Below are 27,855 nucleotides of genomic sequence, written 5' to 3' on the forward strand. Positions count from 1 at the left end.
TAAACAACGAATACTGTACTATACTGTATTCAATATATTCAATAATTTATTATAAAATAGGCTTTGTCTTAGATTATTTTGCCCAACAATAGGCTAATATAAGTATTCTCAGTTTTTTTTTTTTTTTTTTTTTTTTGAGACGGAGTCTTGCTCTGTCACCAGGCTGGAGTGCAGTGGCCCAATCTTGGCTCATTGCAACCTCCATTTCCCAGGTTCAAGTGATTGCCCTGCCTCAGCCTCCCAAGTAGCTGGGACTACAGGCGCATGCCACCACACCTGGCTAATTTTTTTGTATTTTAATAGAGACAGGTTTTCACCATGTTGGCCAGGATGGTCTCGATGTCCTGACTTTATGATCTGCAAACCTTGGCCTCCCAAAGTGCTGGGATTATGGATGTGATCCACCATGCCTGGCCAGTATTCTGAACGTGTTTAAGGTAGGCTAGGCTAAGCTATGATGTTTGGTAGGTTAGGTGTACTATGCATTTTTTGATTTATATTTTCAATTTACAATGGGTTTATTGGGACTTAACACCAACAAAAGTTGAGGAACATCTGTGTTAGTAAATCCTGTGCAAAAAGAATTATATACCACAGCTGAGTAGGATTTATCCCAGATATACAAGGCTGGTTTAACATTTGAAAATCAATTAACGGCCAGGTGCAGTGGCTCACACCTGTAATCCCAGCACTTTGGGAGGCCAAGGTGGGCGGATCACTTGAGCTCTGGAGTTCAAGACCAGCCTGGCCAAAGTAGTGAACTCCTGTCACTATTAAAAAGTACAAAAATTAGCCCAGCGTGGTGGCAGGAGCCTGTAATCCCAGCTACTTGGGAGGCTGAGGCAGGAGAATCACTTGAACCTGGAAGGTGGAGGATGCAGTGAGCCAAGATCGCATCACTGCACTCCAGCCTGGGCAACAGAGCGAGACTGGGTCTCAACAACAACAAAAAAAGAAAATCAATTTACATAATCAATCACATGAGCATATCAATAGATACAGGAAAAGCACTGGACAAAATCCAACACCCATTCATGATAAGAACTCTCAGCAAACGAGGAATAGACAGGAATCTCCTCAACTTAATGAAGAACATCTACAAAATACCTATGCTAACATAAGATATAATGGTGAGAAACTCAAAACTTTCCCTTAAGATCAGGAACAAAGTAAGGATGTCTGCTCTCACCACTGCTTTCCAACATCATATTGGAAGTCTCAGTTAATGCAGTAAGACAGGAAAAGGAAATTTTATACAGATTGGGATGGAAGAAATAAAACTGTCTTTGTTAGCAGATGACATGACCATCTATGTAGAAAATCTGACCAGAAAATCCCTCCTGGAACTAATAAGCAATTATAGCAAGGTTTCAGGATACAGAATTAATATATAAGAGCCAATCATTTTCCTATACCAGCAATGAGTAAGTGGAATTTGAAATTAAAAACACATTAGCATTATGTTAGCAACACCCAAAATGAAATACATAGGTATAAGTCTAACAAAATATGCACAAAACTTGGATGAAAATCTTCAAAGAACATCTAAATAATTGGAGATATATTCCATATTCATGGACAGGAGGTTTACTGTTATCAGTTCTGGCTGGGTGCGGTAGCTCATGCCTGTAATCCCAGCACTTTGGGAGGCCGAGGCAGGCAGATCAAGAGGTCAGGAGTTCGAGACCAGCCTGATCAACATGTAAACCCTGTCTCTACTAAAATACAAAAATTAGCCAGGTGTGGTGTTGTGCGCCTGTAATCCCAGCTTCTCAGGAGGCTGAGGCAGGAGAATCGCTTGAAACCAGGAGTCAGAGGTTGCAGTGAGCCAAGATTGCGCCATTGCACTCCAGCCTGGGTGACGAGCGAGACTCCATCTCTAAATAAATAAATAAATAAATAAATAAATAAATATCGGTACTTCCTCACTTGATCTACAGATTCAATGCAATCCCAATAACAATTCCAGCAAGTTATTTTGTACATATTGAAAAATTGATTCTAAAATTAATATGGAAATGCAAAATATCTAAAATATTGAAAGAGAACATCAGAGGACTGCCACTACCCAACTTCAAGACTTGCCACAAAGTGACAGTATTAAAGACAGCGTAGTACTGGCAAAAGAATAAGCAAACGCAGCAGAATGGAGATCTTAGGAATAGATCCACATGAATATAGTAAACTGATCTTTGACAAAGGAGCAAAGGCAATATTAATGAAGCAAAGATAGTCTTTTCAACAAGTGGTGCTGGAACAACTGGACAGTGACAAACAAAAATATGAATCTAGACAAACACCTTACATCCTTAAAAAAAAATTAACTCAAAATGGGCCACTGACCTAAATGTAAAACATAAAACTGTAACATTTGTAGAAGAGAAAACCTAGATAATCTTGGGTTTGGTGATGACTTCAGATACACCACCAAAGCACAGTCCATGAAATAAAGAACTGATGAGATGGACTTGCTCTGTGAAAGACAATGTTAAGAGAATTGGAAGTGAAGCCACAGACTGGGAGAAAATTTTGCAAGTCACTGCTGATAAAGGGCTGTTATCTACAATATACCAAGAATTCCTAAAACGTAACAATAAGAAAACGAATAACCTGATTGAAAAATGAGCAAAAGACCTGAACAGACACCTCGCCAAAGAAGATATATAGATGGCAAGTCAGCATATGAAAAATGTCAACATCCTATGTCATTAGGAAATTGCAAATTAAAACAATATGATACCACTACATATCTACTAGAACAAAGAACAAAGAAACCCAAAACACTGACAATACCAAATGCCGGCAAGGATGTGAAGCAACAGGAACTCTCATTCATTGAGTATAGAAACTTTGGAAGGCAGTCTGGTGGTTTCTTAATAAACTAAATATATTCTTACCATATGATTCAACCATCTTGATCCTTGGTATTGATCCAAATGAAATGAAAACTTATGTCTATACAAAACCTTGCACACAGATGTTTATAGCAGCTTTATTCCTAATTGCCAAAACTTGGAAGCAACCAAGATGGTTTTCAGTAGATGAATGGATAAACTGTGGTAATTCAGACAATGGAATATTATTCAACTCTAAAAAGAAATGAGCTATAAAGCTTTGAAGATAAATGGAAGAAATGTAAATGCATACTGCTAAGTGAAGAAGCCAGTATGACTATATGACATTCTGGAAAAGACAGAACTATGTAAACAGTAAAAAGGTCAGTGGTTTCCAGGGGTTAGAGAAGAGGGAGGAATGAACAGGCAGAGCACAGAGGATTTCTTAGGGCAGTGAAACTATTTTGTATGATACTACACTGGTGAATACATGTCCTTATATACATGTCAAAACCCATAGAATATACAATACCAAGAATGAGCCATAATGTAAACAACAGACATTGAATGATTTGAAAAAATCATGCTGTGCCCACATGCTGGACTGTATGGCAACTTCATCAAAGTGGAAATTCCAAAAGAATTAATACAATGGAAAGAAGCACCAAAAAACGTGGGTATGGGGATCATCTGCTCCTTAAAATTGCTTTTCCTCCCAGAAATTCTGAAATCTAAATTTTAATTCATCAATAGTATGCACTACCCTGACAATTATTCTATCACAGTGACTTTATTTCTCTCACATACATGTTTAAATAACACACTGGTGGCTGGGCATGGTGGCTCATGCCTGTAATCCCAGCACTTTGGAAGGCCAAGGCAGGCGGATCACTTGAGGTTAGGAGTTTGAGACCAGCCTGGCCAACACGGCAAAACCTCGTCTCTACTAAAAATACAAAAATTAGTGCTGGGCGTGGTGGCACGCACCTGTAATCCTAGCTACTTGGGTGACTGAGGCACGAGAATTGAACCTGGGAGGCGGAGGTTGCAGTGAGCTGAGACGGCACCACTGCATTCCAGCCTGGGTGACAGAGTGAGACTCTGTCTCCAAAAAAAGCAAAAAAAACCCCACATTGATGAAAACATCAGTGTGTGTGTCAGCTGACAGTACAAAGTTCCAAAGTATATACACATCTCATATATATATGATGGATATGTGTATATATATATGAGATATATATATGAGATATATTTTATATATATATATATATATATATATATATATATATATATATATATGTGCATGCACTATAGGTGCATGCCACTACACCCAGCTAATTTTTGTATTTTTGGTAGAGAAAGGGTTTTGCCATGTTGGCCAGGCTGGTCTCGAACTCCTGGCCTTAAGTGATCTGTCCACCACGGCCCCCCAAAGTGCTGGAATTACAGACATGAGCCACCATGCCCAGCCTCTAAAAAATATTTCTAAAGGTGTTTTTGCAAAAATACTATTTGGAAAAAAAGTACACTAATTTTGATGTGTTATTATATCACACTAAAAATAATAATAACCTTAAAAGAATCCTTTCTGACAACTGTAATATTCTGAGTTTTTGGTTTTTTGTTTTTTTAACAGACAGGTTGGTCTTGAATTTCTGGCCTCAAGCAAGCCTCCTGCCTCAGCCTCCCAGAATGCTGGGATTACAGTCGTTAGCCACTGCACCTGGCCAGATTTTCATTCTCTTAAAGCCCATCAGAGTGTGTATTTTGAGGGGGCTAATCCAACTTTTAATGTTCCAAATACACCATTTAAAAATAGAGGTGCTCTTCTAAGAGGCGGGCGAAGGCATTCACATAATCCAGAAGCCATTTTAAAACAGTGTTCCTTCTGCTCAATGTCATCTATCAATATCTAATCAGATTTTGATATATTTTTGCCTTAAATATAAAAGACTGATGCTAAAGTTCATCAGCATCGTAGCATAATAAGGTAATTATTTCCAAGATGTGAATTACTTGTGAGATTCATTTTCTAAATCTGTTATTCAGCCTAAAAATAGTGAGAAAAATGAAAACTGACAATGAAATATTTTTTGTACAATCAATTCTAATGACTGCTTTACACTGACAAAAACGAAGACAGTAATCACATATACTTTGTACAATAAATAAAATGTAAAAAAATATTTCAATACATAAATAGAAGCTTTACACATCCAAAATACAGTAAATATATATGAAATATCTCTCTAAAATTCAATGAAATACTACAAACTACTATAATTTCATTTATAAATTATATATATTTCAATATAGAAATATTTTTCTTTAACATTTTAAATTTCAGAGATAACTTACATGGTAATATTGTGGAGAATAATTTCATATACCAAGCTTTTTAGTAATTAATTGTAATTAGTAATTCAATGGAAGGGCATGATTGTGATAATATGAAGAAAAATTTCTTAATTATGCCAAAAGTACCATTTTTAGGAATATAAAGATACAGTGTTCTATTTCTGTAGAGATGGTAATGCTGAAAATAAAACGGAAGGTATGAGATTTTTTCAGTGTCTGTCTTGAGCACAACTCTGTGGAATGGTGTGGGCCAAACTGAGGGGTTTCTATAAAGTCAAATTACTAGATTACCATCCCATCTCATTACTTACAAAAATTACTTTAGAAGCAGTCTTCTAAGGCAAAATGTATTTTAATATGTCTCAAAAAGTTAATAAAAATACTGCTTCTCAATGTTTCAAAGCCTGTATGATAAATAAACCTCCACTTTATGTACTTTAAAGCATGGTCTTTATATATAAACTAGACAAACTAATAACTTAGGGGTAATGGAGAGACAATTGAAGACATTTATTCCTCTATTCGAATAAAGGTGAGGAAAAGTTATGATGATGCCTAAGAATACTTTACTAGGTAAGTGTCGAAAAGGGCAGGAGTTCAATATTTAATACCATTCTGGTGTTTGCCTATTTTATAATATTTGGCCCACTGCATTAGTTATTCAAGGAGAACCTTAGGTAACTTCAAAATGACTTGAGAAAGTTTATTCTTTCTGAAAGTGTATATGTAGTGTTTTCGCATACATACATGTATTTATATATTTATGAAATTACGTTGGGGATTTCTGAAGTTCTTGAGAGTAATTTCTTATTCTCAAATGTATGTAATCTTTCCAGTAAAGAATACATATTTGAGTTAAAATCTGTTATAACTGTACTTACTTTCAGAAAGAATAATTGTTCTGTAGCTTGTAAGGAAATTTGTTTACAAATATAAATTAATCTGCATTAACATCTTTTTTTCATATATCCCATGGCATATAGTCACTTAACAGAGTATTTGTATTCCAAATTTTATCCTTTAAATAGAGCCTGCAATTTGGGAGTGTAAATGTACAGTCTGATTAAAATGTTAAGACATACTAAATATGTAGAGTATGTAACAATTTAATTGCTACTGATCCACTGATACTTCTTTTCTGTTTCTTCTTTTTGGACTCTTTGTTCTTCTCGGTGATTAGCTGCAGCCCAAAATGTTATTTTTTTGAGTACTTGTTGCAGAAGTTTAGGAGGTAACAAAGATATCTGACTTTCTAACATGATAGAATTTTTACCAATGCAGTCAAGGCATGACCTGTAAATAAGACATAACAGAATTATTAGTCTTGAACCTGAGGTTATAATATAAAAGATTTATAGTTAAGAATTCTTTCTTTTTTAACATTGTAGTACGGGACTTCCACCTTTTTTCAGTTTTAATTTTTGTCAGTACATAGTAGGTATATATATTTATGCAGTACATGAGATGTTTTGACACAGATACGCAATGCATAATAATCATGACATGGAAAATGGGGTATCCATCCCCTCAAACATTTATCCTTTGTTATAGTTAAGTATTCCTAAAATTTAAAATCATCATAAAAATTTTATATGGCAATGCATTCATTTGTCTTGTTTGGAACATGATAGGATTTTTTTCTCCAGAGCACCACAATAATCATGTATTTTTATAGCATAGAGACTAAATCTGACCAAAATACAACGGAAACAGAATATACGGCTTACCATGCATAATGTTCTTTAAGTAAAAATGATTCAGACTTAATTTCAAACCAGATGAGTCTACAGCAGCTCCTGTTTATGTTATCCTTTCAATCAGCCCAGTAACCATATACCCTTCTCTCAGAACTGCCCTTTGCTTCTGTCACCTCAAGATGAAACATCTAACATCTATTTTTATATCTGCTCCATGTTTTCTCCATAAACAACTGCACGGGGGTTACACACTTGACTTATGTGACCCAGAGAGAGCAGGTTGAAAGACAGGAATGGAGCAATACAGAAAGTGCCAAGAGACCACTTGGGTTTCTACTCTTCTGGGGGCCTGGGTGTTCATTTCTTTTCCCTTTGATTCCATTAGACTAGAGGGCAGTATCCTTCCAAGTACAATGCCCTTTTAAATCTTATGCTATTTTGAAGAGGATTTTGTACTTTAAAACCAAAAGAAACTTAAGAACTATCAAAAAAGCATCTGTTTCAATTAATAAACTTTAATTCAAAAAATAAGTGTTAAAAAAATTTTTTAACAGACTCATTTGATTCTGCTGTGGTTTAGTTGTCATTGTTACAAGCACTTAGACTCTTAGAGATTTAGATGTTCTTCCATACTCTTATGAAGCTTTTTCCCTCCACTCTGGAACAACTCTAAACAAGAAGTGAGTTAAAATGTCCTGGGAGGTCGAAGTACAGGTACAGGGTTCTGTGGGAATCAGAGGAAAAGAATAACTAAGACAACCTTAGCAAGCCCAGGGAAACTCTCCCGATGGGAGGTCCAAGCTGAGACCTTGAGGTCCTCAACAAATTAAAGAAACAAAGGTATTCCAGCTAGAAGAACCACACTGGCAAAGCCCTAGAGATGAGAAATAAGATTACAGAAACTGCACTTCTATTGTCTAAATACAGCTGGAGGGCAGAGCATTAGAGTGGGGCATGGCCAGAAGTGAGACAGATAAATGGAGGCCCTGAGTACCACTCGAAGGAATCTGCAGTTTGTCTCTGGCAGTGGGAGCCAAGCAGGAATCATCACAATACAACAGGTGATATGTCAGCCTTCCATAGGAATATATAAGAATATTTCATGACTAATTTTTTTTTCCCCTGAGATGGAGTCTTTCTCTGTTACCCAGGCTGGAGTGCAGTGGCCTGATCTCAGCTTACTGCAACCTCCCACTCCTGGGTTCAAGCGATTCTCCTGCCACAGCCTCCCGAGTAGCTGCTATTACAGGTGTGCGCCATACCACGCCCGGCTAATTTTTGTATTTTTAATAGAAATGGGGTTTCGCCATGTGGGCCAGGCTGGTTTTGAACGCTTGCCTCAAGTGATCCGCCCACCTTGGCCTCCCAAAGTGTTGGGATTACAGGCATGAGTCACTGTGCCCGGCCTCATGCCTAATTTTTATAATAGCCCCAAATTGCAGATATCCTAAATATCTATTAATAGACTAGTTAATAAATGGGTTTTTTTTTGTTTGTTTTTGGGACAGAGTCTCACTCTGTTGCCCAGGCTGGAGTGTAGTAATGTGATCTTGGCTCACTGCAGCCTCCGCTTCCCAGTTTCAAGCAATTCTCCCACCTCATCCTCCCAAGTAGCTGGGACTACAGGCGTATGCCACCACACTCAGCTAATTTTTTTGTATTTTTAGTGGAGATGGGGTTTCACCACTTTGGCCAGGCTAGTCTCGAACTTCAAACTCCTGCCCTTGGGTGATCCACCTGCCTCGACCTCCCAAAGTGCTGGGATTACAGGCTTGAGCCATTGTACCTAGCCAATAAATTGTATTTCCACAAGATAGAACCTATATAGCCATCACTAACAAGTATAGATTTATTACATTGAATGATTATTTACATGAAAGATATTACAAAACAGCCTGCATAATTTGATCCTTTATACACACTCACATATACATATATGTGTGCTGTTCTTGCTGAGGTTTCCAATGACCTCTTAGCATGATTAAGTCCACTCTAATCATTTAATAAAATCATTAAAATCATGTTTATATGGTTATACATTGATCATTATATAAATGATTTATATATAAAATCTCTCTCTGCTGGGCGGTGTGGCTCACGCCTGTAATCCCAGCACTTTGGGAGGCCGAGGCGGGCAGATCATGAGGTCAGGAGTTCGAGACCAGCCTGGAAAATATGGTGAAACCCCGTCCCTACTAAAAATACAAAAATTAGCTGGGTGTGGTGGTGCGTGCCTGTAATTCCAGTTGCTCGGGAGGCTGAGGCAGAAGAATAGCTTGAACCCGGGAGGCGGAGGCTGCAGAGAGCCAAGATTGCACCACTGCACTCCAGCCTTGGCAAAAGAAAAAAAAAAGCAAAAAAAAAAAAAAAAAAAACTCTCTCTCTCTCTATATATATATATATATATATTTACACACACACATATATACACACACATATATATATATACATGTACAATTTTTATAATTTTACTAATACATGTATATATATATGTCCCCTACGATAGTTCATAGGTGATTTTTTTTTTACCATATACTTTTCATATTGTATGAATTTTCTTGGTAAATACATCTTTTTACAATCAGAATAATATAGCTATTTCTTTTAATTTCTTATAATATCCGTTTATATCCAAAGGTATGATGAACATGATCCCACAAATCTACGAGACAATATAAGCCACTTTCTATCATTTCTACATTTCTTCATCTGCCGCATTACTGCTTATCTTCCCTCCCAAACCTGGGTTTTCTGCTTTTTGGAACACCAGTTGTATGTTCTGTAAGCACCCCTGCTTCCTCTGACTTTCTGAAATCTAAGAAAATTGTTGTGTGTGCAGCTTTCTTGAGAAAATAGTACACATTTTCCCTCGTCTCCATTTTCACAGTCAAGGATCCAGTGTCTGTAGTCTCACTCCTCACCACTGCTTCCAGGTTATATCATTTCACATGCAGGTGTTGCCATCCACTAACCTCTGGCTCATTTTCTCCCAGTCACTGAAGACTTTGGCCCTGGCTCACTACAGTCCCTTTTCGTGACTGATTTTAGCATCTGTGTGGAGAACCCTTTTCATTCTTTATGATCTCGCTCAGGACAGTTCCACCTGTGAAATCTTAAACTCCCATCCTCCTCTTGGACCAGAAACCTCTTATCCTTTTAATTCTTACACTCCCTTACTGCTTGGACTCTTCTGGGTTCTCCAAATAATAAGACTCTTCCAGTTTTAACTTTCTTTCGTATCCAGCCTAGTTCCCTGCACTTCCTTCTCTTGCCAGCAATTTTAATCCCCTTCTCCACCATTTCTGTTACCCATCCCAGTCAAACTGCAATGATGGATAAATTCAGCCGGTCATCTCCTTTCTGCACCTGCAACCCGGCTGCTTAGTGCTACTGGGGAAAGCCATGTTTCTCAGCTATGGTGCCACTACATATTGATGATATTCTACCACAGCTGCGTGCTCCTTTGTTATATATCCCACAGACAGAAGTCAGCATCTTCTTGCAGTCACCTAGGCAGCTACTTCAAATCTTCACCATTCATCTTAAGTTCTTATCCTCACTTCTCTTTTCTCTTATCAGATGACCTCACTATCAAGTGGAACTTCTCAACGTCCTGCCCCAACCAAAAAAGTTTTCTATCTATATATCCATACTTCCTTCTTTCTCCACTATTTTAAGGAAAAGAATCCTTTCTCCAGTCAAGAACTAATTTAAAAATCTTTTTGCTAAAATCACCTTCTCAAGACACTGCTCTACCCACTTTTCCTACATTTTCTTGTTTCTAACAACCTACTCTCCATTGGCTTCTCTTGCCCGACCAGGATATAAACAAACATACTCATCCTCCCTTGGTCTTGGTGCTCTTCCCCAGAAGTCATCCTGGCTTCCACCTTCACCAACAGAGAAACGGTGGAGAAAGGGATTAAAATTGCTGGCAAGGGAAGGAAGTGCAGGGAACTAGGCTGGATACGAAAGAAAGTTAAAACTGGAAGGGTCTTATTATTTGGAGAACCCAGAAGAGTCCAAGCAGTAAGGGAGTGTAAGAATTAAAAGGATAAGAGGTTTCTGGTCCAAGAGGAGGATGGAAGTTTAAGATTTCACAGGTGGAACTGTCCTGAGCGAGATCATAAAGAATGAAAAGAGTTCTCCACACAGATGCTAAAACCAGTCACGAAAAGGGACTGTAGTGAGCCAGGGCCAAAGTCTTCAGTGACTGGGGGAAAATGAGCCAGAGGTTAGTGGATGGTAACACCTGCATGTGAAATGATATAACCTGGAAGCAGTGGTGAGGAGTGAGACTACAGACACTGGATCCTTGACTGTGAAAATGGAGACGAGGGAAAATGTGTACTATCCACAGTGCTTTTCAATCCAAATATTCTGGGATCTCTTTACAGTAGTCTTTCCTTGTTCAGATCTCCCTTCTCTTGGTTTTTGTGCTACCATTATCTCCTGGCTAGCCTTCAACTTCTCTGGTCACTCTCTTGCTGCCTCCTTTTCTTCTCCCTACCTCTCAAATGTAGTAAGTTCCTAATGCTGAGTTGTTGGCTTCCTCCTTACTCCTAAAACTCCTCCTGGCCAGAGCTAATCCACACTTATTAATTCTCCAATGATTCTGAAATTTTATGTCTGGCCCAGACCTTTTTCCATATATTTAAGCATTTAATGGATAGCTCCACTGGAGTTCCCATAAACACTTAGCACATCCAAAACCAAACTCATCATTTCTACCCTTATCCCATCTTCAGACCACTGCCTTTCTCCATATTCCTATCATTAATTCTTCCCACTCCTTTTCCTTGGCATCTATTTAACTACCAAGTCCATTCTCTCTCCTAAATGTCTCCATCTCCCTTCCTTCTCCAGCCCCATTGATACTCTCCAAATCAGACATTCACTCTGTACCTGACCATTGTAATAGTCTCTTTACCGATTTTCTTTACCCAGTCACATATCCCTTCAATTTTTCATCCACTCTGTTGCCAGAGGAATTGTCTAACTTGTAATATGATCATCTTATTCTCTTGCTCCAAATTTTTGAATGGCTCTTGATCTCTTTTACACCAGATACTGTAAAAGAGAGATAAAGTTCTAGATGACATATGATTTCTGATTTCTTGTCCAACATCATTTCTTGCAACTCTCTGCCTCATACTACATTCCAGGGATGCTGAAGAATTCAGTTTCCAGAACACACTATGCTTTTTTATATATCTTTACACTAACACCCTTTCATTGTTTGTTCATGGCAAATTCTTAGCTCAAACCCTTCTTCTGTGAAGACTTCCCTAACCTCTGCCATCTTAATCATAGACAGACAAAATGCCTTCTTCTCCAGTATTCTCATAAACTTTGTATATGTTTCTTTTAAGGCAATTTCCTTTTTCTATTGTAGAAAAAGTCTGAAAGCTTGACAGTCTACCTTCTATATTATTTGCAATTTTAGGGAAAGGCTATGCCTTTTTATTTCATGGCACAGCGCCTTCCCAAGTAGGCACTCAAGTGTTTCTTGATCCCTGCATATGAGGAACTTGCAATCCAAAGTGCGGGCCACACCCTGGACTAATTAAATCACCACCTGTGGGGGCAGAACACAGGCATTAATTTTTTTGAAGTCCCTCATGAGAGTTTAGTTAGAGAACTACTGTGCGAAGAGAAGGGGTAGTTAAGAAAGATATTAGAAAGGTCCAGTTTGAGCTAGTCTAATGGTTTTCAAGTGGTTCATGTTATAGAACATCTAAATGTTACAGTATACTCCTTGAAATATAGCGTGTCCTCTCTCTTTCTCATATGTCTTCGCTTATGTTATTCCCTCTGCATAAAATTCCCACACATGTTCACTGGGCAACTTCTACATCTCTCAAATCCTTTCTCCCAACTCTCACAGAGAGAAATAGGGGTTTCTTCCATACTCCTCCCACTAAACTTTGTATGGATTCCTTTTAGAGCAAGAATGTATGAGCTAAGACACTGTAAGTCATATCACCAACTTAATACTAGCTTTGGGGTTAAAAAAGAAATTCTTCGATATTAAATGTCTGTGTATGTGTATATATACAGTCAGCCCCCTGTATCTGTAAGTTCCTCCTCTGTGGATTCAACCAACTGCAGATTGAAAATGTAGTTAGGCTTATGAAGGTTGTATCTGTACTGAACATGTACAGACATTTTTTTCTTGTAATTACACCCAAAACAATACAGTGTAACAATTACTTTCATAGTGTTTAAATTGTATTAGGAATTATGAGTAAAGTAGAGATTATTTAAAGTATATAGTAGGATGGGCATAGGTTTATATGCAAATATTACATCACCCTATATAAGAGACTTGAGCACTCATGAATTTTGGTATCCAAGTGGGGGTTTTCCTGGAACCGATTCCCACAAATACCAAGGAATGACTGTATATAACATATATATGATATATATTTTTAGGCACATTCTAATTTCCAAAAAGTTAAAATGTGAAAAATGTCAGGCTTAGAATTAAGGAAATATAGTATGTTTAATATTACCATATAAACTAAAGGCAATTTTACAAACAAAACAGTGACTGTATTGTATGTATACATACACACACACACACACATATACACACAAAATACACATACACACATGTATGTATATATGTGTGTATAATAAATATTTATTTATTTATTTATTTTTGAGACAGGCTTTCAGTCTATTTCCAGGCTGGAGTGCAGGAAACATGATCATAACTCACTGCAGCCTCAAACTCCTGGGCTCAAGCCATCCTCCCACTTCAGCCTCCCTAGTAGCCACAGTAGCCAGGACTACACACGTGAGCAACCATGCCAGCTACTTTTTTTTTTTTTGTAGAGATGTGGGTTTCATGATGTTACCCACGCTGGTCTTGAACTCCTGACCTCAAGTGATCCTCCTGCTTTGGCCTCTCAGAGCACTCGGATTACAGGTGTGAGCCATCACACCAAGCCAGTATATTTTAATTTTTAAAACTCACATTGGTGTATAGTTCGCCATTATAAATTTGATTATACTATTAAGAAGATGTGAACATATTCTTGAATTCATGTCATAAACAACCTGAAAACTATTTCAACTCTTCTCAAAAATGAGAAATAAATTATCATATATTCATAGCAAATATATAGAAAATATTAAATTTGCTTACCTGAGTAGCGAATAAGGCTGTGTTTGAAAGATCAATAAATCATTACAGTGACCCTAATCAACATAAAAAAGGCATTATTGAGTTTTTGATAAAAATAACAATAAGTGAATGTTTTTTAATTTTATAAATGTAAAAGATTGTATAAGGCAGCAAATAAATCTTTCTAGCTGTTGATACATAAATTCATGCACACACATAAACATACACGTAGATACACATACCTGCTACCTACAAACTTTGAGTTTGTGGTTTCCAATTTTCAGTGACCACATTTTTACCTAACCAATAGCCTACATAATTGCAAATTTGAAAATAAGAAATACATTCTTCACCAAGAAGTGAGTTAAAAAATAACAGTAGTGGTTTTCCTTTTTTTTTTTTTTTTGAGATGGAGGCCCACTCTGTCGCCCAGACTAGAGTACAGTGGTACAATCTCCGCTCACTGCAACCTCCAACTTCCAACTCCCAGGTTCAAGCGATTCTCTTGCTTCAGCCTCCTGAGTAGCTGGGATTACAGGTGCCCACCACCATGGTTGGCTAATTTTTTTTTGTATTTTTAGTAGAGACTAGGTTTCGCCATATTGGCCAGGCTGGTTTCAAACTCCTGACCTCAGGTGATCCACTTGCCTCAGTCTCCCAAAGTGTTGTGATTACAGATGTGAGCCACCACACCCAGCCCAGTAGTGTTTTCAAAACCTTTTTTTTTTTTTTTTTGGAGACAGGGTCTGGCTCTCTTTCCCAGGCTGGAGTGCAGTGGCACAATCAGAGCTCACTGCAACCTCTTGTCTTCTTGGCTCAAGCCATCCTCCAACCTCAGCCCCGCAAGTAGCTGGGACCACAGGAACAGGCTACCACGTCCAGCTGTTGTACAGACAGGGTTTCACCAGGTTGCCTTGAGTTCAAGCAATCTACTGGCCTCAGCCTTCCAAAGTGCTGGGATTAGAGGTGTGAGCCACCATGCCTGGCGCTTTTTTTGTTTTTAAGCTGAACTTTTTCTTTCAAATAACTCATATGTTAAAATTTCCTCTTTACCTTGTCCTCCTTTTCCAGGTGGTCTCAGGATTCCCGGGAATCCTTTTTTTTTTTTTTTTTTTTTTTTTTTTTTTAGTTCGGAGTCTCACTCTATTGCCCAGGCTAGAGTGCGGTAGTGCGATCTCGGCTCACTGCAACCTCTGCCTCTCAGGTTCAAGTGATTCTCCTGCCTCAGCCTCCTGAGTAGCTGGGATTACAGGTGCACGCCACCACACCCTGGCTAATTTTTGTAATTTTTAGTAGAGATGGGGTTTTGCCATGTTGGCCAGGCTAGTCTCAAACTCCTGACCTCAGGGTGATCCGCCCACCTCGGCTTCCCAAAGTGCTGGGATTACAGGCGTGAGTCACCACGCCCAGTCCTCCCCGGGAATTCTTAATTTGAAAGTCAAGATCTCAAGATTATTTGAATAATGACTCTCTCATCTAAAAGTTAATGTGGTAGAAAAGTCACAGAAAATTTATCTAATCCTTTCAAATAGGTCTTTAGAATTTCATAATTTATGATCATACTTTTAATCAGAATTCCTATTTTCATGATAAACTTTGCATCCTAAATGAAGATTTCTAGTGCCAAGAAAGAGAAGACAAACCACAAAATTTGCTTTTTTAATAAATGCAAAGTTGTAGTTTTAATCTTTTAGTGAAGCACTGAATTCTCAGCCAAAGAAAGCTCTAAAACTTTCAATATACAAAACATTTAAGTTAGGGGCTTCATAACTACAAAATAAAGCAAATTCCCTGGAGAGAAGCCATCCTATTTTGGAGTTTGCCACTCCATAGGAGAAGCTCTGGAGATAACTGCGCCTCAAGAGATGAAAGAGAGCTATTGCCCTCTGGGTTAGGCTCTGGCTCGCAGTACCCCATCCCTGATGGCTCAGAATGCTCTATTTTTGAGTGCACTACACGAAACCAGACAAATCGTTCCTGAACTGTCCCATTGTGTATAGTATATAAATATGGCCGCCCTGCTCTGAATTTCCCAGGGTGCTAGGAGTGAAAGAACCATACTCTCCAAATGCTATTCATTTATACCTTTGACCTTAGTTTTATCAAATTTTAAAATTGCAATGCTTTAAACTAAATGTAAAACAGCTGAGTAAAGCAGTGGTAAAAGATACACAGTAAAAAAGAGAATAGGCCAGGCACGGTGCTGATGCCTGTAATCCCTGCACTTTGGGAGGCTGAGGTGAGTGGATCACTTGAGGTCACGAGTTCAAGACCAGCCTGACCAACATGGTGAAACCTCATCTCTACTAAAAATACAAAAAATTATCCAGGCATGGTGGCACACACCTGTAATCCCAGCTACTTGGGAGGCTGAGGCAGGTGAATTGCTTGAACTCAGGAGGTAGATGCTGCAGTGAACCGAGATCATGCCACTGCACTCCAGCCTGGGCAACAGCAAAACCCTGGCTCAAAAAAATAAAAAAGAATATACTTGAAATATTTCAACAAAGTAGTTTCCTCTTGAGGGAAGAAGCTAGGAGGTAAGATTCAGAAGGAATAATCAAGTGGCTTCAACAGTACTGATGATGTTCTAACTCTAAAATTAGCTAACAAAATTCATGGGTATTTATTATACTTAGAATCTACATGATTAATATTCTTTTTATGTATCAAATATTAGATACAAATATGTATTTCTTTGAGACAGGGTCTCGCTCTGTCACCCAGACTGGAGTGCAATGGCATGATCTTGGTTTGCTGCAACCTCCACCTCCTGGGTTCAAGCGATTCTCATGCCTCAGCCTCCCAAGTAGCTGGGACTACAGGCATGCGTCTCCGCACCTGGGTCATTTTTGTATTTTTAGTGGAGATGGGTTTTTGCTATGTTGACCAGGCTGGTCTCGAACTCCTGGCCTCAAGTGATTTGCCTGCCTTGGCCTCCCAAAGTGCTGGGATTAGAGGCGTAGGCAACTACACCTGGCCTACATACAAATATTTTAATTCAATAATATTAGAGAAACCCATGTAAGAGAAAAGAGAAAGAGGAGTTATCCTTTAAAAGGTCTTCTTAATAATTTGGCTAATCAAACTAATAGACCTATTTTGATTTGTAAATCCAAAATATCCAGAAAGGCTTCATAAAAGCCAGTCATTCTTGCTGGGCGCGGTGGTTCACACCTGCAATCCCAGCACTTTGGGAGGCCGAGGCGGGTGGATCATGAGGTCAGGAGATTGAGACTGTCCTGGCTAACATGGTGAAACCCCATCTCTACTGAAAATACAAAAAATTAGCTGGGCATGGTGGCGGGCACCTGTAGTCCCAGCTTCTCAGGAGGCTGAGGCAGGAGAATGGCATGAACCCGGGAGGTGAAGCTTGCAGTGAGCCGAGATCGTGCCACTGCACTCCAGCCTGGGCGACAGAGCAAGACTCCATCTCAAAAAAAAAAAAAAAAAAAAAAAAAAAAAGCCAGTCATCCTGAAGATCATTTAAACCACAGAGTAACATTTCATGCCCTTCATATTTTGCAATGTTAGAATATCAACATTCTTGCTGAATAGCCATTTAGGCTGAATAACACAACTACTCAGAGGACATATTTAGATATAAAATTTTCTTACTGTATCCAAGGCAAGTAAGTCATCTTTGCTCCCACCAAATACCATTATTTCATTTTCTTTTCCCAAACAGGCTGTGTGCCATAACCTGTGATTGAAAATTATAAACAGAGTGAAACACTGTCATGGAAGAAACTGTATATTATATATAAATCAATTCTAAATTTCATACTCTAAAATGTAATCTATTTAAAAGAGACATGATTGAATTTGAACGTCTGGAATATCCTAAAAGGGGTCATAAAGATTCCTCTAGAGTTCATTAAATCACACCATTAAGGAGATGACGCTCTCTGTTTTTTGTTTTTGTTTTTTAAAGAGATGAGGCTAGTTTTGAACTCCTGGGATCAGGTAATCGTCCTGCCTCGGTCTCCCGAAGTTCTGGGATTATAGGCATGAGCCACCACACGCAGCCAGAGATGACTCTTAATAACCCTATTATATCCTTCAATATTTTTATAACCTTTTTCTCTCATACATATTATTCCTACAGTGAAATAAATTAAAAAGGAACTGATCACCTTATTGCTGAAACAGGCACTTTCCCAGTTTTCTTATTACTATCTGCCATGTTACTGTTCTTATAATTTTTGCCTCTTTTTTTTCCTACTCTATGCTCCCCATCACCCAACAAATCCAGTTTGGCACTCCTTCACATTTCCATTGTCACACTACTCTTGACTCGGAGTACAGAACACCATAATACGTTCCTAGTTTTTCAGTCTCTCATCTCCCCCAGCTACACATGGCTAATAACAAATATTTTTCAAATATTGTTTCTAACCATGGAAATTTCCTGATGAGGAAGTATCTGTGCTACCAATGGCTGTTTTTCCTAGCCTAATATTTGTGATCAACCACTGTTTCTTTTTCCCACAAATCTAAATTCTTGGCTTCTTCCTAAATGAGCCCTCTACTTAGCTAAATTCATTTCCTTGCTTCCCCTATGAGAAAAGCTTATTATCTATCTCTAGGCTTTTGTTCACTCTGTTTCTCATGCTTAGAATAATAAGCCATTCTTACTGGGCCTTAAAAACAGGCTCCAAACACCCAGGAAGTATTCCAAATACCTACCCAAAACTGGTTCTGTTACCATCTCTATTCAGCACCCTTTAATGTTTATGTGCTCATTTTATACTCGCCTCACTTACATTTGAAGATGAACTGCTCTGTATGCTACTTTAGCTGTTTGACTAGCTACCTAAGATTACGAGGTCCTTGAGGTAAGAAATTGTCACAGTGGTGTGCTGGAATCAGCTTACTGGCTAGCAGAAGCTGATTGTGCATATCTGCATCCAACCCCACGTGCAGTGACATCACATTGGAAGCTTGAAATTGGCCAGGGTAGGAGTATTTACACCTTGGAAATCAGCAAATGCTACAAATTAGGGCATCCTCACACTCTAGAGAGTGGTTGTTGGCCATTACCAGCACACCATGGGAACTTGGGGAATCTAATTTTATGGTTTCTTAAAAATGCCTCATGTGGTGTTCTGTACCCAGTTTTCTGCTCGAAAACTTGTGAATAACAAAAGCAAACATGAGGCTGGGCGCGGTGGCTCAAGCCTGTAATCCCAGCACTTTGGGAGGCTGAGATGGGCAGATCACAAGGACAGGAGTTCAAGATCAGCCTGACCAACATGGTGAAACTCCATCTCTACTAAAAATAAAAAAAAAATTAGCTGAGCGTATTGGCACATGCCTGTAATCCCAGCTACTTAGAAGGCTGAGGCAGGAGAACTGCTTGAACCCAGGAGGTGGAGGTTGTAGTGAGCCGAGATCACACCACTGCACCCCAGCCTGGGCGACAGAGCGAGACTCCAACTCAAAAAAAAAACCGAACAAATAAAAAAACAACCAAACAAAAGCAAACATGAAAAAAAAACATAATATATTCAGTGATTAGATACACAAATTATTTCTCCATGCACTCCAGCCTGGGCGATAGAGTGAGCCTCCGATTCAAAAAAACAAACAAACAAACAAAACAACAACAACCAACCAAACAAACAAAAATAAATATCAAGAAAACAACATAATATATTCAGTCATCATATATACAAATTATTTCACAAAGGAGTAGAGCATCTAATGCTCTTTTGGAAGTGGTCTGATAGCTCACGTCTATTTCCAGTATCACATTATTAACAAACAATAATTTTCTCCTGTAGTCCCAGCTACTCAGGAGGCTGAGGCAGGAGGATCGCTTGAACCCGGGAGGCAGAGGTCGCAGTGAGCCAAGATCATGCCACTGCACTCCAGCCTGATGACAGACTGAGACTCCATCTCAAAAAACAAAAAAAAAAAAACAAATACTAATTTTATGGTTTTACAAAGTTGAATATTTCCAGAGTATGAGAACTCTCAAAAAACTTTCCCAATTTTAGAGGGTAAATTAGGGATTTTTACATAGTTATTGCTTTGACTTTTAGAGTACTTTGATTCCTTTTCTTTTCTTTTTTTTTTTTTGAGACAGGATCTGGCTCTGTCACCCAGGCTGGAGTGCAGTGGCACAATCTCCGCTTCCTCCATCCTCTGTCTCCCGGGCTCAAGCAATCCTTCCACCTCAGCCTCCTGAGTAGCTGGGACTATAGGCACACGCCACCACACCTAGCTAATTTGTTTTTTGTTTTTTTTTCTTCAGAGATGGGGTTTCACTGTATTATCCAGGCTGGTCTTGAACTCCTGGACTCAAGCAATCCTCTCACCTTGGCCTCCCAAAGTGCTGGGATTACAGGCGTGAGCCACCACACCTGGCCTTGATTACTTTTCTTAATATACCAACTGTTAAAGCAGCAGATTCCTAAAACAATTATAAATCATAACTTATTTTATTACCACACAACTTATTTTATTTTTTCTACTTCCCAGGAACTGGGACACATAACTAATTTTTAGTACGTTAATCCCTTTTACTTAAATTTCACAAGTGCAAACAGTGGAATTATGCACAATTCGTTAAACCAAATACTTTCCTCAGACAATCATGTACACATTTAATGACAAATGCACTTGTGGCCCAAAATGGAACCAAGTCATTAGAGATGTTGTTTGGGAAATACTCTGCCCAATTCTCCAACTCTTATCTTAGATGATACATTGATATAAATCTTCAACAAGAACCCAGACTATGTGGTGGGGTTGAGGATGGGGACTGGAAGAGGGTTAGGTAAAGGAGAGAGAATACAAAAAATGCTCTCATACATGGGAAGGAACAGAATAATTTCCTGGAGAGAAGGTTATGTGTAACCTTGGCGATACTCACCAGATCCAACAGTACTTGGGGCTCTATATACTAATATTTTCTCCAACATCTTTTTCAGACACATAAAAAAGGGTCCTTGCTGATAGCCAACTCTACAGGCTATCAGGTCTGGCTATATATATGGCTTTTCAGCCATAGGTTTATTGAAGGTGAGACCCAGAGAATAGGAGTGCTACACTGTAGAACAGTTGTTCTCAACCAGGGGCAATTTGTCCCCTAAAGAGGCATTTCACAGTATATGGAGATATTTTTAGTCGTCACAACTTGGGAGAGAAAAGGTAGTACAACTGGCATCTACTGGGTAAAGGACAGGGATACTGCTAAACATACTACAATGCACAGGACACCCTCATGACAAAGAATTATGTGGTCTAAAATGTCAGCAATGCCAAGGTTGAGAAACCTTGCTGTAGAGTTCTAAGAGGAGAATTGGGCAGCTTACATTTCAAATTACAACTTGAAAAGTTTGTACAAATTGCTTAAAGATCTTAGCTAAATTGTCACTTTTATAAAAATTAGTATATATATATACACACACACACACACACACATATATATGTTCTCCTTACACTCAACTGTATCCCACCTGTTCTCCTCCTCACCTCATACCTGTAGATCTGCCTCTGTCTTATCTGCCTTAGGGAAACTCTGGCCTGGATTTCATCATCGAAGAACACTGGAAAGCCTTTCCTGCCTTGATTTTGGTGACATCTAGCTTGCAACCTGATGTTTTTTCTACAGACTGATAGTTTATGTCCTTTCACAGCTGCTCTAAACTTATCACCTAAACATTCTAATAAAGCATATTATTTACATGACACATCAGCTGAATTAAAAGAAATCTCTTTACATAGCTCTAGTTCTAACTAATAGTATATTATAGATAATAGTTGTGTTGCTCTAATTACTCATTAAGGGTTGAAATATAAAATAGGAGCAACTTTAAAATTAAACATTTTTACTAATACTTTGGTCTATAATTAATGCATTCATACAATCAAACAACTGGAATAAACTAAGAGATTATCTAGTCCAACTCTCTTATTTCAGAGATGAAGAAATCGATGCTCAGTTTCTTTCTTTCTTTCTTTTTTTGAGACAGGGTCTGTGTTACCCAGGCTGGAGTGCAGTGGCACATCTCAGCTCACTACAACCTCAACCTCCTGGAATCAAGTGATCCTCCCACCTCAGCCTCCCGAGTAGCTGGGACTACAGGTGTGCACCACCACACCCGGCCTTTAAAAAAAAACAAAACTGTAGAGATGGGGTCTCACTATGTTGCCCAGGCTGGTCTCAAACTCCTGGACTCAAGTGATCCTCCTGCCTCGGCCTCCCAAAGTGCTGGGATTAATAGGTGTGAGCCACCACACCTGGCCAATGCTCAGTTTCTTTAAGTGACTTTTCAAAGCCAAAAAAGTAGGTAGTAGCTGAGCAAGGACTGGAACTCTGGGCTCCCATGTCTTAGTACAAAACTCTTTACATTAAAAAAAAAAAATTTCAAAAGAGCCAGAATTGTTAAAGTAATACATTCCAATGAATGTTTTTACATGAAAACATAAGAATCACAATTGCAATTATGAATTCTAAATATATTGTGAATATTAATATAGACACATATACCAAAATAAATATAAATATTTTCAGGTCTGTTTCTCAAGTAAGCTATCATTTATTAAATAACAAAAATACATATCATTAAATTGATTTCACACTAGCATAAATAATCTGTATTTTTAAAATTCTAAAATATATAGCGTAAAAAAGAATTACCAATTATAATGATCATAATGTGCTGAATCTGAATTTCCTATGAAGATATTATTATACTATTCAATAAAATTAGAAAACAATAAGAATTATAGTACAAATGTAGTTTTCTTTGTAGTCTAATAATAGTATATAACTTCTAAAATTTTTAATCCTATGATACACCATAAATAACATTTTCATTTTCAAAAAATTTCCATCAATGAATACATCATGCAGCTAATAAAAGATTAATAATAACCTGCCATCCACTGAATCAACATGGAAGTAAATTTCCTGATTAATTTGCTTTAAACCTCTTCCAAAAACAAATAACTACTATTAAAGCCAACCCCATTTTTGTCTGCTTATTAAAAATATTAATATTAAAAACATTAATCTCATATGATGATTTTAATTATCTTAATTTTCACAGTTATCAGGCAAGATTATGCATTTACCTAAAAGAACAACATTTTCAAATATGCAAATATGAGTGAAAACTGGATAGATCATTTCTAACAATCAGATATAATTAAAATAATAAATTATTTAGGTAACATCAAGCTCATTTGAAAGATATCCTTCTTAATGGCTTATGGTTTCAATGGCAAACACTATAAATTTGGTACTATATTTTAATACTTTAAAAATTCTTAACGATTTTACTATTTGTGAATTTCTAGACTTACCTAGGTCTTGTTTTAGGTAAATGTGTAAGTTGTTTCCAACAATTTGTTGTGACATTATGAATCCAACCATCACCTGCAATATCATGACAGTTCAGAAAATAAGAATAGGTCTTTGAGATACAATTTTAATTTTCCCCCAAATGTATCATGCTACATTTAAATGACTATCTTTTCTGAGTGCGCCTATTTTACCATACAAATTTTCAAACATTTACAAAAGTAGAGTGATCATGACAATGAACTTCCATATACTGCAGATTCAACAACCATCAAGACTTTGCTATATGTGCTCCACTTATCTTTTTGTTATTCTTATTGCTTAATTTTTCTAAATGAAATCCTAGATCTCCTATCATTTTCCCCATACATACTTCAGTATGCATTACTGAAAATAAAAGGACATTTTTTACATAACTACAATGCCATTATGACAGTCAACCAAACAAAAAAATTTCTTGGGATCATCGAATATCCATATGAACAAATCTTATACTGAAACGGAATCTTTAAGGGAGGAAATAGACTAGCTTATGAGTTAGGACATTTAATTTCCCATAGGTCAATGACCAAAAACAGAAAACAGAACCTAAAAACACTAGAGATCATGAAGATATGATATTAAACAGCCCCAGTGAAATGTACAGATGTTAGTTTTTTGTTAGATTCCCAATCTCTTTTAATTAAATATCTCACAAATTGGAGAAGTATAATAATATGCAAGAATAACTAACATCTCCTACTAGGAACTGTTGTTTCTCCAACTAACCTCTGGAATTTGTTTGGTGGCCAGCTGACTGCCAGACACACAGCTGATGCTCAATAAACTTTTGTCGGAAAATAGTTGTTTCCAGACCCTAATATATAATTATATAAATGTTTTAATAGTATATAATGTTTCTGAATGAAAACATCTCTAGCCATAGAAAACTTCTGGGTTAAGAAAACAGAAAACGGCTGGGTTTGGTGGCTGACACCTGTAGTCCCAGCACTTTGGGAAGCTGAGGCGAGTGGATCACGAGGTCAGGAATTCGAGACCAGCCTGGCCAACATGGAAAAACCCTACCTCTACTAAAAATACAAAAATTAGCTGGGCATGGTGGTGGGCACCTGTAATCCCAGCTACTCAGGAGCCTGAGGAAGGAGAATCGCTTGAACCCGGGAGATGGAGGTTGCAGTGAGCCGAGATTGCGCCATTGCACTCTAGCCTGGGCCACAGAGCAAGACTCCATCTCAAAAAAAAAAAAAAAAAAGAGGAAAAAAAAGAAAAGAAAATAGAAAACACAAAACATCTAACATGCCAATTAAGAAGTCGATATTCTTGGTCATCTGTCTATCCTGATGCCACTATTTTACTGCTGAAAGAAAAACTGCATTCCAAAACCCACAGCCACTGGGACCAGCAATGATAGGAGTTTAAAAAATCTAGCTAAACACTTTCCTCTACAGCTCTGGAACAAAAAGAGAAGCAACTGGGCTTCCCACTTTGTCTTTCCAGGGCCTTTTAAGAAAACCCCCCAGCCTGGAGTATAGCACAAGCGAACAGTGCAAGCATCCTACCCTACAGTACAAGCATCTGGATCAAAAATCAGTGGACACAGAATCACAGAATATAGTAGTAGAAAGGGGCTTTATTTAATCTAGCTTCAATCACCCTTCCTCTTCTCCTTCCCTAGAAAACAGGTGAATGTGGAGAGCCAAGGGTACAAAACCAAAGAGGTCACAATTCATGCAAGAAAACAGTTGAAGATAAAGGCAAACCAGAAAAACAGGAAAAAAGAAAGATTTACTTCACTGTAACTATGAAATACAATTAAGAAAAAAGAATGAGATAATAATTATAGCCAAACTAATCAACTTACTTAATGGGATATTATCTGCACTTAGTCCACCACATAGGAAAAGTTTATCATCAGCTATAGGTGTTAAAGTATGCCATGACCGATGTTTTGGGCTTTCTCCATTAATAGTAATCCTGTGGCAAGGGGGGAAAAAAAGTCTAGGTACTATGTTAATCAAAAGAAAAGATTTTTTAATCATCTTAGATCTTAAAAAAATCTGCCCTCACTGCTCCAAAAAACTTTTACTAGTCCCACCTACATGAATATTTGAAAAACATTATTAAATTCTTAGATGAATTTTAAAAATCTTTCCATTTAATGACCATTCCACCTGGCTATGGAGTGAAAATAAAAGTCAATTCTCAGCCCAACATGGTGGCTCACGCCTGTAATCCCAACACTTTGGGAGGCCAAGGCGGGTGGATTGCCTGAGCTCAGGAGTTCGAGACCAGACCGGGCAGCACGGTGAAACCCTGTCTCTACTAAAATACAAAAAATCAGCCGGGCATGGCAGCATGCGCCTATAGTCCCAGCTACTCGGGAGGCTGAGGCAGGAGAACTGCTTGAACCCGGGAGGTGGAGGTTGCAGTGAGCCAAGTTTGTGCCACTACACTTCAGCCTGGGTGACAGAGTGAGACTGCTTCTCCAAGAAAAAAAAAGTCAATTCTCCGTTAATTCACAATGCATACTCAGCATCATTCTTATCGGCTAATCAGCTGCTCCCTCAGTTTTTCAACACAATTTTTTATTCATGTCTGTAACTTTTTACTGTTGTTTCATGGTTAATTTTGTGTTTTTAGTTGATTTCCCCAAGGATATTATGGGTTTTTATACTGTTGTTTTTACTTTGATCTACTTCTAGAATTTCCCAAAACATTATCTTCCTATGAAAAACGCTAGCTATTCTAACTTCAGAGTAAAAGCATGAAAGTCATTCCAGATCCAGGGTAAACCTCTAAGGATTTCTCAAAAAAATAAAAATAAAAACAAGGCCAGGCACAGTGGCTCACTACTGTAATCCCAGCACTTTGGGAAGCCAAGGCAGGAGGATTGCTCGAGCCCAGGAGCTAGACAGACCATCCTGAGCAAAATAGAGACATTGTCTCTTAAAACAAAAGAAAACAGAACAACAAGAATAATCATAATAATAAGGGGGACATTTAAAAGAGATGGGGCATGAAAAATAAAAACATAAGCATAACTTATAGCTGGACCTGGTGGCATGCGCCTGTAATCCCAGCTACTCGGGAGGCTGAGGCAGGAGAATCGCTTGAACCTGGGAAGTGGAGGTTGCAGTGAGCCAAGGTCGCGCCATTGCATTCCAGCCAGGGCAACAAGAGCGAAACTCCCTCTCCAAAAATAATAATAATAATAATAATAAAATTAAAAAGCGTAAGTTAGAAGCAAAATAATTTAATTTAGGAGGTGAAAAGATACCATTCTTCCACAGTCTGGAATGTTCCAGAATAACACAGGCCATTTTTGGAAGATATAATTTGTTTTTTACAAAACGGAAATATTTTTACTGTTTGTGTTAATTATAAGAAACTTTTTTTTTGAGGCGGAGTTTCACTCTTGTTTCCCACGCTGGAGTGCAATAGCGTGATCTCAGCTCACTGCAACCTCCGCCTCCCAGGTACAAGCAATTCTCCTGTCTCAGCTTCCTGAGTAGCTCAGTTTACAAGCATGCGCCAACACACCTGGCTAATTGTTTTGTATTTAGTAGAGACCAGGTTTCACTATGTTAGTCAGGCTGGTGAAGAACTCCTGACTTCAGGTGATCCATCTGTCTCGGCCTCCCAAAGTACTGGGATTACAGGTGTGTACCACTGCGCCTGCCACATTTTATTTTTATTATTATTATTATTTTTTGAGACTGAGTTTCACTCTTATTGGCCAGGCTGGAGTGCAGTGGCATGATCTTGGCTCACTACACCCTCTACCTCCTGGGTTCAAGTGATTCTCCTGCCTCAGCCTCCCGAGTGGCTGGGATTACAGGCATCCGCCACCATACCTTACTTTTTTTGTATTTTTAGTAGAGCCGGGGTTTCACCATGTTGGCCAGGCTGTTCTCAAACTCCTGACCTCAGGTGATCCACCCGCCTCGGCCTCCCAACGTGCTGGGATTACACGTATGAGCCACCACATCCAGCCTAGGTTGAACACCTTTTAAACATAATTTTTACCTATTATTATTTCTTCTGTCAGTTGTTCATGCATGTTCTTTGTCCACCTTCTATTAGATTGTCTTTTTTTTTATTGATTTACTGAGTTCTTGTGGATCTTTGCCCTGACATCTCTCTGTTAAAAATACTGCAGATATCAGCTGGGTGCAGTGGCTCATGCCTGTAATCCCAGCAGTTTGGGAGGCTGAGGCGGGCAGATCACAAGGTCAAGAGATCGAGACCATCCTGTCTAACATGGTGAAACCCTGTCTTTACTAAAAATACAAAAAGTAGCTAGGCATGGTGGTGCGTGCCTGTAGACCCAGCTACTCGGGAGGCTGAGGCAGGAGAAGAGCTTGAACCAGGGAGTCAGAGGTTGCAGTGAGCCGAGATCATGCTACTACACTCCAGTCTGGTGACAGAGCGAGACTCTGTCTCAAAAAAAAAAAAAAATTCCAAATATTGCTTCCAGTTTTTTTGTTTCTATTTTACAATTTGCCATTTAATTTTTTG

The 27,855-nt window shown here is 38.3% G+C and overlaps 1 protein-coding gene across 2 annotated transcripts in view; it reads right to left on the reverse strand.

Annotated features, from left to right (window-relative positions):
• Nucleotides 1–4,215: 4,215 nt before the first annotated feature.
• Nucleotides 4,216–27,855, reverse strand: part of LOC105481857 (kelch domain containing 1) — a 61,730-nt gene continuing 38,090 nt past the window's right edge. The window contains exons 9-13 of one of the 2 annotated variants that reach the window (XM_011741655.3): nucleotides 25,199–25,311; nucleotides 23,340–23,412; nucleotides 17,640–17,724; nucleotides 14,043–14,095; nucleotides 4,216–6,485 (exon numbers count right to left, since the gene is read on the reverse strand). In XM_011741655.3, coding sequence (XP_011739957.1) covers nucleotides 6,299–6,485; nucleotides 14,043–14,095; nucleotides 17,640–17,724; nucleotides 23,340–23,412; nucleotides 25,199–25,311 — 511 coding nt within the window. In that variant the 3' untranslated portion in view covers nucleotides 4,216–6,298. Of the gene's footprint in view, nucleotides 6,486–14,042; nucleotides 14,096–17,639; nucleotides 17,725–23,339; nucleotides 23,413–25,198; nucleotides 25,336–27,855 lie in introns of both variants that reach the window. The other variant, XM_011741654.3, reaches the window with a different exon arrangement.

This window comes from Macaca nemestrina, chromosome 7, assembly GCF_043159975.1.
Source record: "Macaca nemestrina isolate mMacNem1 chromosome 7, mMacNem.hap1, whole genome shotgun sequence".
Lineage (NCBI taxonomy): Eukaryota > Metazoa > Chordata > Mammalia > Primates > Cercopithecidae > Macaca > Macaca nemestrina.